The following is a 15,646-nucleotide window of genomic DNA, read 5'->3' as shown; positions in this document are numbered from 1 at the left end:
TTTAGTCAAATACCCTGCCTAATAGCAGGGGAAGGAATAATGAAATCCCTCTGTATTAAAAGGTATCCGATTAGGAGATTCTCATCCATCTGTCTAAATTCATCACCACTTCCTTTCTTCAAGTACAGCTTCTGGTGACCATTACCTGGACCGTTACCCTGTAGACATGGGGGAGGTCACCAGTTTGTAATCTGAACTTGTATTGGCGATGATTTATTCACTCGATCTACTATGCATGATGAGCAAAGGCGCGTCTAAACCCTGGATTAGAAAAACATGGCTGTTTTCCTGGTAAAACAGCACCACTCCTTTTCTTAGGTTGAGTGTGGTACTGCAGCTTAGCACTTCAGTGGAGTTTAGTTGCAGTACCGGACACAAACACTGGACCGGAGTGGCACTGTTTCAGGAAAGCAGCTACGTTTTTCTAATTCCGGAATATCCCTTTAAATATTTTGTCAACTGGACGAAATCTCTGAGCCTAACACCTCAGTTCTATCTTGGTTCCTATGGGAATATGTACATATAGCTTACGTAAATGGCATCATTGCGGCATTGTTGGTTACTATTGAAAATGTTGATTTGACGGGGCATGAACACAATGTATGTTTATGTGTGGCTTCTGGCCTTTTGGCCTCCACATCTTGAAATAGTGCAGTGTTTCTAAAAAAAAAAACTTTTGTGAAGCTGGAGGAAAGAAGAAAAGTTTCAAGGACATGTCACAGGTATAAATAGCGAACGCTTTGCAATGTAGTACCAGTCATCACCACAAACACGGCGCAAGTTAAAGAGGCCATGTCACCTATCCTGTTTTAATAACTACTTACATTCTCCTTGTAATAACAATTTTTGGGCATCTGTTTTTATGACTTCATATTGTAACATTCTTCTACTATTCCTACTAGAAGTCTATGAAAGAATTGCCAGCAGTCCAATTGGGTGTTATTAGTGGCAGCATTGATTGAATAGTGTCAGACTGTACAAGGGGGGTACTATCTCTCCTTAGGGAGAGAGCACCTTAATCAGCGTGAGGAGACTTATAGGACATACATGCTCCTCTGGAATTCTGGGAGGAAAGGGATGCAAATGAGCTCTTAACAAGCTCTGCCTCTAATGCCACCAGATTGCCAGGCCTCTCACCCAGTCAAGCCAATACTCTCTGCTCTGCACTGACAATCACCCCGAAACAGCTGTCTGCAGATGGGGTGCTGGCTTAGTTAATATCCAAGTCATGTCTCAAGGCTTAGTTAAAGAGCTGAACATTGACTTATAAGATAGCTGCCTTACATCTGGTGGCATTAGAGGCAGAGCTTCTTAAGAGCTCATTTGCATTCCTTTCCTCCCAGACTGTGCAAGGACACACCCCTAACCGGTAACACCCATCTGGACCTTTGATATATAATAATAATAATAATAATAATAATAATAATAATTTCTAATAGAAATAATAGAGGCATATTATAACAGCGAGTTATATGAAAAGATGCTCCAGAACTGTTATTACATGGGGAGTGCAAGTCCTTACTGAAACAGACATGTCAGGAGAGATGAGAGGTCCCCTTTAAGTGATGTAAGTTGCTGTGTGTTACATTGTGTAGACAATGTGTAGACACTTTCAGAGGTTCGTAACCATCTTCTTTTTCTTCTTATTTGTACACAGCTGTAGAAACACAAAGTACCAGCTCAGAGGAGATGGTGCCAAGTTCTCCTTCACCTCCCCCACCTCCACGTGTTTACAAGCCTTGCTTCGTGTGCAATGATAAGTCTTCTGGATATCACTACGGGGTCAGCTCCTGCGAAGGTTGCAAGGTGAGAGGCCATATTCATTCCTGCGCTGAGACTTCGGCCATGTGTAGATGTAACAACAGTGACCCTGTAACCCTTCATTGCCATTTTTCATTTATGAACGCCCATTAGAAGTTTCATTCATGAACATGGTCAACTTTTTTATAGCTTTCATATGGTTCATTTATAACTCTGCACACAGAGGCAGATAACACATTGATTTAATGGTACTTCTTGCTTTCATATGGTGGATTCAGTCATTATCTGTTCGTACAGAATCCATGAGGAAAAGACCATGGCATGTTCTTTAGGAGGTCATATTATAGAAGTATTCTTCCTTGGAAGCATTGCTTCTGTTGGACCATATATCTGTAACACAATGCCATGTGCAGGCACCATGCGGCAGCACACTGCCCGCAGCTAGCATTCATGAGAGATGTAGGCACTCCATATACTGCCATTTATGACACCTAAAGGTGGAAGCATAATCACTCAGATAGACAATCACACAGGACCATAAGTAGAACATAGAAATTCCATGTAAGGGGAGGACCTGGTTGAAATTAAACGAATGACCACGGTCCTGCTAGATAGGAACCATATACAGTACAGACCAAAAGTTTGGACACACCTTCTCATTCAAAGAGTTTTCTTTATTTTCATGACTATGAAGGCATCAAAACGATGAATTAACACGTGGAATTATATACATAACAAACAAGTGTGAAACAACTGAAAATATGTCATATTCTAGGTTCTTCAAAGTAGCCACCTTTTGCTTTGATTACTGCTTTGCACACTCTTGGCATTCTCTTGATGAGCTTCAAGAGGTAGTCACCTGAAATGGTCTTCCAAAAGTCTTGAAGGAGTTCCCAGAGATGCTTAGCACTTGTTGGCCCTTTTGCCTTCACTCTGCGGTCCAACTCACCCCAAACCATCTCGATTGGGTTCAGGTCCGGTGACTGTGGAGGCCAGGTCATCCGGCGCAGCACCCCATCACTCTCCTTCATGGTCAAATAGCCCTTACTTTCAAAGTTTTCCCAATTTTTCGGGCTGACTGACTTACCTTGATTTCTTAAAGTAATGATGGCCACTCGTTTTTCTTTACTTAGCTGCTTTTTTCTTGCCATAATACAAATTCTAACAGTCGATTCAGTAGGACTATCAGCTGTGTATCCACCTGACTTCTCCTCAACACAACTGATGGTCCCAACCCCATTTATAAGGCAAGAAATCCCACTTATTAAACCTGACAGGGCACACCTGTGAAGTGAAAACCATTTCAGGGGACTACCTCTTGAAGCTCATCAAGAGAATGCCAAGAGTGTGCAAAGCAGTAATCAAAGCAAAAGGTGGCTACTTTGAAGAACCTAGAATATTACATATTTACAGTTGTTTCACACTTGTTTGTTATGTATATAATTCCACATGTGTTAATTCATAGTTTTGATGCCTTCAGTGTGAATCTACAATTTTCATAGTCATGAAAATAAAGAAAACTCTTTGAATGAGAAGGTGTGTCCAAACTTTTGGTCTTTACTGTATACTGTGCTATATGTAGGCAACTTAGACTTCATCAGTCATCTCAAGCTTATTGTAATAAACCCGGAGTCCTGAACATATTTATCCATATGAGAACCTGAAGAACCAAACTGAACAATAGACTGGTTATGGAAATACATTATACAAATGATTATATGGAGATGACTCCAGTTATATCAAATGATAATTTAAAAAACCCTAGATTTGGTAGACCATCTCCTAAATCTGAGACTATTAGTTTAGCTTAGGCTGGTCATGACTTGGTCATAAAAGAACTAGGTTGTTCAGCCAACAGCTGTTTCTCCTGGCTCCACCACAAATAGTCACGGTTGGCTTAGCAAACGTAAGTTTCTGGGAAGCCACAGCCAGCCCCCTGTGGTAGCGGCTTTTCTCCTTTTGGGACAATTGATTGGTTATGTTGGATCCAATATGCCAATCTTTCTTTCTTCTGATATCCACCATCGGAGGAGAGTCAGGAGGCTCCCATACACATTAGATTGACATCCGATCCATCAGAATTAGCACTGTAGATTTGTCTAACATCTATGGGCACGTCTGTCATGATTTTGGTATTGATTGTTTCCACCATGTCAAGGTGGCAAGTAGACCTTGATGTTTCTTGCAGTAAGTCCTGATGCTTTTATCTGACTAACTCTGTTTCACCCCTCTTTTCCTCTGTCACTGTCTCAGTATCTCCATCTGTTAGAGTTTTACTCTCCCCTGACTCATTTGTCTCCCCATGCCATCACGCATTCATCATCTGTGTCTATTTAGAATAATCAATGATTTGAGCTCAGTATCTGCTCCATTCCCTGCTCCACAGAGGGTGGTATGGGTTCAAACAGTTCTGCTGGAGAAGGGCTGCTTCATATTTGGAAAGGAAACATTCCACTATTTTTTCAGAACATTTTTTTCTTTCGATCAATAGTGAGCAATGCCCCGCTTTGTTTTCATAGTTACTTACCTCCTCCTTCACCATCTCGTAGTTCATTCTTTTGTAATTTTGTGTCAAATGTGCACAGTGTCTCACTCCATTGGCCACTATCTCTACCATTGTGTCCTCCTAGCCAACTGTATATGTCTCCCACACACTTGTTCTTATATAACGCACTCCCGTCTCATTATTGGCCTTTTCTTCACTCCTTTTGTCTTACACTCACCCCATCCGTTCACCTCACACCCTTCCCTCTGTCTGGCAGGGTTTCTTCCGTCGCAGCATACAGAAGAACATGGTGTACACTTGTCATCGTGATAAGAACTGCCAGATCAATAAGGTGACACGAAATCGCTGCCAATTTTGCCGACTACAGAAATGCTTTCAGGTCGGGATGTCAAAAGAAGGTGAGTTATTGTAAAGCGTTCAATAGTAGGCAGGGTGTAAAAAAAAAGAAAGTAGATAATACCAGTAGAAGAGGGGTCAGGGCTTTCACACCAGGGTCTGACATGGTTAAAGCTGTGTTTTCTGCATTAGTTGTAATCCCAGCACCTCGTTTTGTCCCTTGGGTGCTCATCTAAATAGATTCTTTACAAAGAAAGGCTCCTCGATTCTGAATTCCAGAAGGGTAAACATATACTCAAGTAACAAGCGAGCCCAACTCCCATCATCAAAGTGTGAAAGACTTTATTCCGTAATTCCATAGGGAGAACATTCAAAGAAAACGGCATAATTTCAACCTATTTAGCGGCTCCTATTTATTGACATATACATTACATGATGTGTATTCCATTCTATAGGTCATGGCAACATTTCAAATCTTCTCCAGATTTATTTCCTTTGATTTGACGTTAGAAGCTGTCTCAGCTGTTTTATGAGAGACGTGGCATTGAAGTGATTGTTACATAGCATATTATTCATTTCATTATATTTTATGATTTATTTTTCTTTTCGGCAAGTGTTACATTCAGACAATGAAAGTAATGTGAATAGCTACAATTGACTGCAATTTTTGGGGATTATTATCTATGGGTTTGATTTTGTTTATATTGTTTTTTTTTTTTTAAGTGGAATTAGATAGATGAATTGATGCTCTATATATAGGATAACTGCAAACAATAGTAGGGGGTATAAAGGTGTAATCTTTTTCTTCAGGATATATCAGATGGGTGGGGGTATGACTCTTGGCACCTGCTTAAAGGGGCTGCGGCACTTGTGCGAGAGCTGCATCCTCCTCAATGTTTACCTGCAAGCCGTCTAAACTAATGGTCTCACTACCACTACAGTATAGACAGCGAGCAGGTAGATATTGAAGAGGATGCAGCTCTCGCATGGAGCGCCGCAGACCCTTCAAACAGCTGATCAACGTGGGTGCCGAGAGTCATACCCCCACTGATATGATATTAGTGACTAGTGTTGAGCGAACTTGTGGTTTAAGTTCGGCGTCCAAAGTTCGGGTTCGGGTTATCGAAGAATCCTGTTACGGATTCCAAATTCCGTTATGATCCGTGGTAGCGGAATCCATAACTTTGGACGCAGAACTTAAAACACAAGTTCGCTCAACACTATTAGTGACCTATCCTGAAGGTAGGTCATAAGTTTCATGAAACAGGAATACCCATTTAACCCTGCATCTGCATACCCAATATAGATGGATACGCTGCTGGGAGACACTTTTACTACCAAAATTGTATAGGAAAAATCTAACTTTTCAAATGTATTTCTCCACCAAAATGGATACTCTAAGGCAGAAATTCTCAGCCTTAGTCCTCATCGCATGCTGGACCCATCTGTATTCAGAGGGTTTTCTCTCACAGAAAATCCTTAAAGGGTTTTTCTCGTGAATACAAGTCTTGTCTATATGCTCTATTAGGACATTGGGACGTCATAGAAGGGGGCCCTTGCTGAAGATGCCCTCTATGGGCCAAACAAAGATCTTCCCTGGTAAACCTAGCCTGTCCATGCATAACATAATGCTACATTTCCTCTGCCACAGCCTCTCTTTTTATGAAACATCCTCTTTAAGGATATCCAGAATATGCCCATGGCAATTTGTGACACGCTGATCCTTAATACTTGAGGGTAAGAATCAAGAAACAGTAGAGTGTCTGACAGTGGCCCATTGATATTATGTTGTTGGCAGATCATAAATAATAGAATCTCCTAATAGAAATCGAATATACGGGGGCTCAGTGGTTAGCACTGGTGCCTTGCAGCTCTGGGGTCCTAGGTTCGAATCTGACCAAGGACAACATCTGCATGGAGTTTGTATGTTCTCCCCGTGTTTGCGTGGGTTTCCTCCCACCCTCCAAAGACATACTGATAGGAACCTTAGATTGTGAGCCTCATTGGGGACAGCCTGATGGTGATGTCTGTAAAGCGCTGTGGAATATACTAGCGCTATATAAGTGCCCAAAGTAAATAAATAAATAAAGTATATAGGCCCAAGCCAGTTTACTTGAAAAATGTTGCTATACATTTAAGTATGGTAACCTTACCGAATGTCCCCCTTTATAATGATGGCACCAGGTACAGGATGCCAATAATACATTCGCATGTATAGTGACATTTTTACTGTGATACGGATAGTTGCTGAACGTTAAATGACATCCTGAAGTCTAGAGTGGAATCGGAATGGCGTAAGGCACATCGTAATATCTTGAGGTAGAAAAGTAGTAGCAGTAGTAGCCGTCATACTTGCAGTGACTCTTTTATCCAGGTCTAATCTACAATAAATAGTTACTTCTTTTAAACAGTTAAAGATTCTGTCAGGTCTGGATAGCCACAAAGAACAGACATGTCACTGTCCTGGTGACCTACAGGGTAAAGTGATCTGCAGAGAGTGATCTAGATTATAGACGGGACAAATGCTTCTTCAGAGAACCTAGATGTAGATTTATATGCATGCCCAGAATATCAACAGTTTTCTTTTCTCTTTTCTGTATTTTTTTCTTCTAGAGGAGTACGGTGTGTGGTAGGGCCACATAGACCTCTTTGGGGGCTGTATTACGCCTCTGTACAGCATAGAGGTTTTTAAGTTTAAACTTAATAACCTTATGACACAGAGGTGAAGGAATTTGTTTTTGTCTCTCCCTCCCCCTTCCTAATTCTTTTCTTCTTTGTGCTGGGCTGTTACATTACATCTGTCTTGTGTTCTCCTGTTACCTGTGGGGAGCTTTCACTGTACATTATACATTGCTTGGAGAAAACAATAGAGATGTTCTGTTTGTATTACGGTCTTGGGCTCGTATAGCCTGCGTATGTTCTCATGAAGTAATCTCACTATTGCTTGTGCAGCCAAGCCTTTATCATTGCTTACTCTTTTCCTATCTGTTTTCCTGTCTCGATTTTTGTCCATCTCCTATTTTCTCTCATTTTAACTCTTTTGAGTCTGGTCTTGGGGCTCTTGCCCTGCGTCCCGTCTCTATGTATTATATACCCCTGCCTTTTCTCCCTATGTCCTCTCTCTCCATCTTTTCCCTGCACCGTCTTTGTGCCCTTCTCATGCTATAAGTGGGTTTCCGGCGCCTGGCTTCCTGTTGTTAGGGTCCCGCACACTTTATCCCGAGGTGAAAAGGAAGTTCACAAGGAAACGTGTGAGGAAAGTCAGGACACAAGGGAGTAGGGTGAGCGAGAGTAGCGCTGTGACATGTACAGTAGTAGGGAGAACTGCAAGTAAGGTCCAGGACCGAAGAACTAAACTCTATTTTACAGAAGATTCGGGGCAATTAGCATTTATTACCTACCGTACACATTATTATTGTAAGATACTCTTTTTACTTGCTGATTAATTTTCAGATGATTTATTTTACTCATAGTGCTTACGCATAGTGATGATTTATTTTACTCATAGTGCTGCCAGATTAGTCTTTTATTGCATAAGGTTCCTTCAGTTACAGGGTTAAAAAATATAAGGGTTATCATCAAAGCAAGATTGACCCTGACAGAAGCCATACCAAGAAATTTTACCACCCTCCTTCCAATCTTTACATGACAATAAATCATTCTTTTTTTACTAGTTTACATACCTGCTATGTCTAGAATATTCTCTTTATATAATGCAGTGCATGCACTTTTCATTAGGTTTATTTGCTTCTATGGAAGGAGATCAGTCTATTAAAATGTCAGTTTTTAGACCACTGGTGGTCATCTTTCTAAATATAGAATGTCAATTTTTTTATATCTGTTCTCTGGGTTTGTATAAATAAAGTTAATTGAAAGGAGCACAAATGTTCAAAATTTGCAATAAATCTTCATCATATAGCTCACCCCGTATGAGGTATGCCTACACAGAAGATATATTGCAAACTTTAAGTACATCTTATCTTCATTTCTGTCATTTTTATACCGATGCGGAGGATCCCTTTAATGTGTCATATTTTCCCTGTTTTTGCATGACTGCTCAGATATAAGTGTTGTGACCAAGAGGTTACTGACCTTTATACAGTAACAGAGTGTTCGCTCCAAAAATTGTATCTAATGTGATTTACTAACTCGTGGAAACAAATGCTCAGTTTGTCTTGCCCCTCGGTAATGTATACAGATGTTGGTTTTTAGTAAGATATATGACAGTAAAAATTAAGAAGAGGCTAGGGATTTAGAAGAAGAGAGAGGTCATCCATCTATGTCCCCCGTAGTGCTTTAAACCTACCACCTGCAGGCAGGGGCAGAGGTCACGTTTCAGGGTCAGAGTTCGGGTCGGGAGGTATTTTGTAAGGGAGCTCAGACAGCAGACACAAGACTTGTACACTTTTCCCAGAACGGCTAGTCGCTGCTATGATCAGAGATTAATTGTGATGATCCTTTAAAAAAAAAAAAACTTCAGCTAATACTAGTGGGAACTGTATGAAGTAGATGAAGCAGGGCGGGATTCCTCAAGTGTCCTGCAGCCTGTACACCATATGTAATTACTTAGTCAAAATGTAGATCTAAGGATCATTTTTGTAATATTATTCATGCAAATAATTACTTCATTATTTTTTAACAACTTATTTTTTTAACCTGGCAAATAGAAATGATAATGAGCACTAATTGAGGGTATGAAATCCAACCAAAAAGGGAGAACACATGCAAGAAGCATAGCTTACATGGGGTGAAGTCATACCTGGGATCTTTGGCCACCAGTACTATAAATGGCATGTCATAGCTTGGGGCGTTGGTAAGATTTTGCAATAAGGACCAAGGAGCCCTTTAATAAATATTTATCTCTTAAAGGGGTTATCCCATGAAAAATGAAAATCAGACTTCACATAGTATGATAGTTTATTTCTAACAAAGCTAGAACCAGCCCTGTACCTCACATGGATCCAGAGATCTCCTTATTCATTGCTCCAATTGTTCTGCTAGATTTGTTTCGAGCTGGCAGCTTAGGGAGTGTGCACTTTTTCAGGCGGGGTATGTCCTTCCTGCTGAAGTTGGTGGCAGTTGAAGGATGGAACTGGGCATGTGCTTCCATCTCAGTGAGCAGGACAGAGACATTATAAAAAGAGCAAACAGCAGGTGGCGCTATACAGATAGATTTCAGTGAATAGCTCAGTGGCTATACTACATTGTTAATTATATGCCATTACAAAAGTATTCAGATCCAGGTGCTGGTTTGAAAAAACTTTTTCAAACTTTTTCCCACGATATTTTTCGTGGGACAACCCCATCACGTATTGGGGAATATATTTGTCTAGTACCATTAACCATTAGCTTTTCATGTAGTAGAGTAAAATCAATTTGCTGCGCTGTCATCAAAGGATTTATCAAAGAATTTCTTTTGTGTTAGAGCTAAGCTAACACGTTTCAGACTTGGACCGAGTCCTTCTTCAGGTTGGGGGACAGAAACATTTTTTTTCTTCACACTGCTGACACGAAATGTTGTGAGCAACCAAAGAGAGAGTTCTGTACGGGATCAATGTAGATTGTTCAAAGGCATGAAGAAGAGATGCATGTGCCGCCATCCATTCTTATCAACTGTCTGTGTTATGTTGCCTACAGCTGTGCGAAATGACAGAAACAAGAAAAAGAAAGAAGTAAAGGAAGAGGTGGTGGTACCAGACAGCTATGAGATGCCTGCAGAGATGGAAGAACTTATTCAGAAAGTCAGCAAAGCTCATCAGGAAACCTTCCCTTCTCTCTGCCAGCTTGGCAAATACACTACGGTAAGAGATAGGAGATGTGAGGACCTTCTGCTGTGTAGGAAAAAGAAATAGGTGCTTAGTTATAGTACATGCAGTAGGGTTGTCACTAGCCAGCTACTGTTTCAGTCTTGGAGTAAATATGGCCGTACACATAGGAGAAAAGTCAACGGAATCCACTGATTCCTGCCAATTCTCTCTCAACAGATGATATAAGGGAAAAGAAGGAACAGGCATGGGGAATTTCATCATGTCTGATCATTTGCACTCATCTGAGATAAATCATTTCCCTCTCCCTACTGGGAACACATGCATACTTAGCCCAAGCAAGCGTGCACATGTATGGGGAGGCTGGGAGGAATGGCTGTCGGCCAACAGTTATTGGAGTTATATGGCCATCTTAAAGGGTTTGTGCCAAAATAGAAAATGATCCCCTATCCCTAGGATAAGGGATAAATATCTGGTCAGTGAGAGTTTGTCTACTGGGATCCCCAGCAATCATGAGAATGGGAGTCCCATATCCCCGTATGAATGGAGCGGCAAGTCTTGCATGTCTACTTCTGCTCCATTCATTCTCTATGGGACTGCCAGAGATGGCAGAGGTGATAGGCCTGGCTTGTTACTTTCAGGACTAGGGCAAAGTAGCCAGTTAGGTGGATTACATGGCTGTAACAGAGACTTTGCTGGGAGTACATCCTCACTGAATGGTCGTATAGAGGACGGCAGAGTTTTTTTGTACTTTCTTTGACGGTTTTTCAAACTATGATCTTGATGGGCAGATGCCACTACTGTAGAAGGCAAAGTAGCCATATGAAACTGGCCACACAAATTTAGTCAGCCACAGATCTCGTATGTATGGAGTAGCTGGGAAAAAGAGTCAGGATAAATATCTATTGACAGAATGAGCGTTGGCCGACGTGGAGAGCCTATCTAACGTGGAGAGCCTGTTTAACATATTGGACTTGTATTTTGATGGCTCGGGTTTTGTAACAGTCCCATGTCTTCTGCAGAATTCCAGTGCTGACCACAGAGTGCAGCTGGACCTTGGCCTATGGGATAAATTCAGTGAACTTGCCACCAAATGCATCATCAAGATAGTGGAGTTTGCCAAACGCTTGCCTGGCTTCACCACCTTGACCATTGCCGACCAAATAACCCTGTTGAAAGCCGCTTGCCTTGACATCCTGGTGAGTAGCGATATGACTAATAGTGCTGCCATACTACAAGAGAGGTTGTCTGATGAAAGTTTCAATTAGTGCAGCGACAGCGTAACCTGCATTGCTTTATCATACAACACATCGCTTCCTGCCCAAGCATTCACACCACTGACACTTACCACAGCTCATCAAATGAATGGCATAGACCAGATAATGTCACAATTTTTAGTCTCAGTTATTGTCACAACTGTGGGTTCTGGGAGCATTTAATACTGAATATAACTGCTGAATCTGCATGAGAAAGTCTTACAAGTCTGTAGCACCTACAAATCCTTGACTCATGATGTCTGTGCAAAAAGAACAGAAAAAAGGCTACGTATATACGTCACAGTACAACTTTCCATACACATCTGCAGCCTTTATCTGTTCACTAAGCAAACATCGCAACGTCCAGCTCTTCCTTCCTTGGAAAATAATCCTTTATATCTGAACCCCTGACATCTGTCACTAGACAAGACCTTCTCTATACTTAAGATGATCATACACCGTCAATAGCTGTCAGACGAAAAATAATTTTGCTGATGTCCATCTCTCCCGACTCCCCCATGTGTTATCAATAGGGAGAGAGGAGAAAGCTTCTGGTGTCTTGTTTCCCCGGAGATCAAAGGGATAGGGGGAAAAAATCTGTTTGCCCGATCCTTCTCTCACTCAATATTGTAAGTCGGGGGAGAGTCTGGAGGTCATCCGTATCTCATCATTGGGGTTGGACACCTGGGACTCCCACCGATGCTACGGCCTTCTCCAGCTTCTCCTAGTCCGTGTGACGTCACATTCATCTGTCCCATGACCTAGTTGCAGCTCAGTCCCATTGAAGTGAATGGGGCTGAGCTCCAATACCAAGCACATCTACTATACAATGTACGGCGCTGTGCTTGGTGAGCTAAGAGAAGTCCATGGCGCTCACAGGAGCTCCAGAGCCTTCTCAAAGAGCTGATCAGCAGGGGTCCTGGGTGTCGGACCCCCAGCGATCAGATACTGATGACCTATCCAGAGGATAGATCATCAGTAAAAAACTGTGTATGGGTTTTTATGCTCTATACTACATATACTCCAACAGTCTCCTATGTGAACGATTCTAGTCTATGCTACATACCACAGAATTCTCTAATTTTTTTGTTTCAATTCTTGTAGATGCTGCGAATTTGCACACGTTACACCCCAGAACAAGACACCATGACCTTTTCAGATGGGTTGACCTTGAACCGGACTCAGATGCACAATGCTGGTTTTGGTCCTCTCACAGACTTGGTTTTTGCCTTTGCCGGCCAGTTGCTCCCATTGGAAATGGATGACACAGAAACAGGACTCTTGAGCGCCATCTGCCTAATCTGTGGAGGTACTACAACTTTGGAGTGGAAAAAGTCTCCTATCATGGTTCCTGCCACAACAGTGGGCAACTTTTCGGGCCTCTCATCACTTTTGAACAGGGCTGAGAAAAGTAGGTAGGGTTTATGCAGAGGCAGCACGGCCAGCAGATTTCCGATGGATTTATACATTTTAAAACCAGAAAATGGTAAAAATTAATGTAAATCTAGATCTGTTCATACCAGGTGTAGATGTTACTTTCTGATTTTAGAACAGACCAAAAGGCACTGACTTTAATAAATTTACAGCAACTTACTTTTCCTTAAAGGGCTTTATCCCATCAATAATGTAAAAAATGAAAATCATCTATAATCTAGTACATGACAACATCTTTCTAACAAAGCTAGAACCAGTCCTGTACCTCACATGGATCCAGAGATTTCCCCGTTCATTGCTCTGCTAGATTTATATCAAGCTGATAGCTTAGGGGACAGGTCCTATCTGCTGCAGCTGGTGGCAGTTGAAGGATGGAACTGGGCATGTGCTTCCATCTCAGTGAGCAGGACAGAGAAATTAGAAAAAGAGCAAACAGCAGGTGGCGCTATACAGATACATTTCATTGAATAACTCAGTAGTTATAATAAATTGTTAATTATATGCAATTACAAAAGTATTCAGGTGCTGATTTGAAAAGTGTATAATATATTTTGTGGGACAACCCTTTTTAAGACTGATGCATAAACTGACAGTCTTTATATATGTGGACTTATGTCTACAGAAATTAGGTGCTCCTCTGTCTATACACAGTATGTCAGCATAAAACATTGGCATAGGGGGCTGTATGAGGAAATGCCATCCCTTTGAATATCTCCTAGTATCAAAGAAGCCCTATGACTTGAGTTTATTAACATGCGTATTAGGCCATGTAGCATATCAATGAACCCACTTATCATGCTAAGTAACCTGCCCATATGCTAATCGTGCCATTGATACCTTCCTTCTGCACTGACAAAGGGCCAGGGACTGATTGGGGGACTCTGTGAACTTTTATCACAATGACATGGTATTTTGCATTGTTCATTACAGATCGGATGGATTTGGAAGAACCAGAAAAGGTAGAAAAGCTCCAGGAGCCTTTATTAGAAGCCCTTAAATTTTACGCTCGTAGACGAAGACCCAACAAGCCATACATGTTCCCTCGCATGCTTATGAAGATCACAGACTTACGCGGAATCAGCACCAAAGGTAATAAAATTAGGACCGTGGACAATGTATTACTATTTCTGTTGCCCCAGGCATCCTAGCCATCCTATTGGTCAAATGGTCTAACTAGGATTACCTAGCATGGTAACACACTTTGTGATTTCCACAGGTGCTGAGCGGGCAATCACATTGAAAATGGAGATCCCAGGACCGATGCCTCCACTGATCCGTGAGATGCTGGAGAATCCAGAGGCCTTTGAAGATGGTGCAGTCACCCCTAAACCCAGCGAACCCCCCTCCAGTGAAAGCAGCGAGGGCAGTCCTACAGAGGAAGATAGCAGCGGTTCCAAGACTCCTTAGCCGTCCAAGTGTAAGGGGGAGAAAGTTCCTCCTCTTGAACTTCTCTAAAGAGCCATGATGGCTTCACCCACTGATATATGAGGCATCCTGGGGTCAGCCTCAAGTGGGGTGATAAGCCTTGTGTAGTGCTCAATTCTGCTCTTATTTACTGGTGCAAAAAAAAAAGCCTTACTCACTGAGAGGACTGGAATGGGACTTCACAAACAGCAATAAAATTCCCAGGACATCTCGGGGGCAACTTCATGGAAATGACTTAAAATATGAGCACAGCAACATAACACCCCCTCTCCCATAATAAGCAATATGTGCAGGAGCTATAGACGCTTCAGCATGAACTGGATTTGTTTAAAGGAGCCCTCTCCACTCAGTATTTTGCCAAAGATTTTGATGACCAATATTCCTCTGCTAAAGAGACTATGAGACAGGGCAGTCAGCTGAAGAGCTCAGCGGTGCCAGCACAATACTTTTCCTTGAAGTGTCTGAAGCACATTGGTCTGCGTGTGTACATATGCATATACATATATATACAAGCACACATATTTACATATATGTATGTGCGTCATTAAATATATTTGCTATTGCAATGTTTTTATGCTTTAATTTTTTTTCATTGGCTGAACGAGGTCATATGACTACAAATAAAGCCTGTTATACTTTACCATGACATCATCAGTGTGGATTGAAGTGTGAAATTCAATGTATGATTCATCTTCATGTCCTAAATGAAGAGATGTACTTGTAAAACTGAAAGCAGAGATTATTATAATTATTATATTATTATAACGACTTACATGTGAAATATATCGGGGCTAAAAGAGGTTGGCCCATCTCACACATTGGTGACATATCACTAGGATATGTCACCAAAGTCAGATAGGTCTTACTTCTGGAACCTGCACCTATCTCTAGAAGGAACCCCCAAAGTGAATGAGAGAGCACCATGCAAGTACAGGCTCCCTCTGTTCATTTTTATGGGAGTTCCAAAAAAAAGCCAAGCGCTGGCTCAGCTATTTCTAGAAGCACCATAGTGGTGGAGAGGTGGCTGCATGTGCGTGGTACTCTCTTCATTTACTTTAAAGGGAGTTCTATAAATGGCCGAGTGCCCCAGAGATGGGACCCGCACCTATTTGACATTGGTGGAATATCTTAGCGATATGCCACCGATATGTGAGATGGGCCAA

At 41.6% G+C, this 15,646-nt stretch overlaps 1 protein-coding gene across 3 annotated transcripts in view; it reads left to right on the top strand.

Annotated features, from left to right (window-relative positions):
* RARG (retinoic acid receptor gamma) overlaps nucleotides 1–15,123 on the top strand; it is a 230,756-nt gene extending 215,633 nt beyond the window's left edge. For all 3 annotated transcript variants that reach the window (XM_040425795.1, XM_040425796.1, XM_040425797.1), the window contains 7 exons: nucleotides 1,658–1,806; nucleotides 4,524–4,665; nucleotides 10,241–10,404; nucleotides 11,391–11,567; nucleotides 12,729–12,933; nucleotides 13,989–14,147; nucleotides 14,275–15,123. In XM_040425795.1, coding sequence (XP_040281729.1) covers nucleotides 1,658–1,806; nucleotides 4,524–4,665; nucleotides 10,241–10,404; nucleotides 11,391–11,567; nucleotides 12,729–12,933; nucleotides 13,989–14,147; nucleotides 14,275–14,465 — 1,187 coding nt within the window. In that variant the 3' untranslated portion in view covers nucleotides 14,466–15,123. The remainder of the gene's footprint in view (nucleotides 1–1,657; nucleotides 1,807–4,523; nucleotides 4,666–10,240; nucleotides 10,405–11,390; nucleotides 11,568–12,728; nucleotides 12,934–13,988; nucleotides 14,148–14,274) is intronic.
* The last annotated feature ends 523 nt before the right edge of the window (nucleotides 15,124–15,646 follow it).

Source organism: Bufo bufo, chromosome 3 (assembly GCF_905171765.1).
Source record: "Bufo bufo chromosome 3, aBufBuf1.1, whole genome shotgun sequence".
In the NCBI taxonomy this organism is placed as follows: domain Eukaryota; kingdom Metazoa; phylum Chordata; class Amphibia; order Anura; family Bufonidae; genus Bufo; species Bufo bufo.
This window is presented reverse-complemented; position numbering and strand designations above follow the sequence as displayed.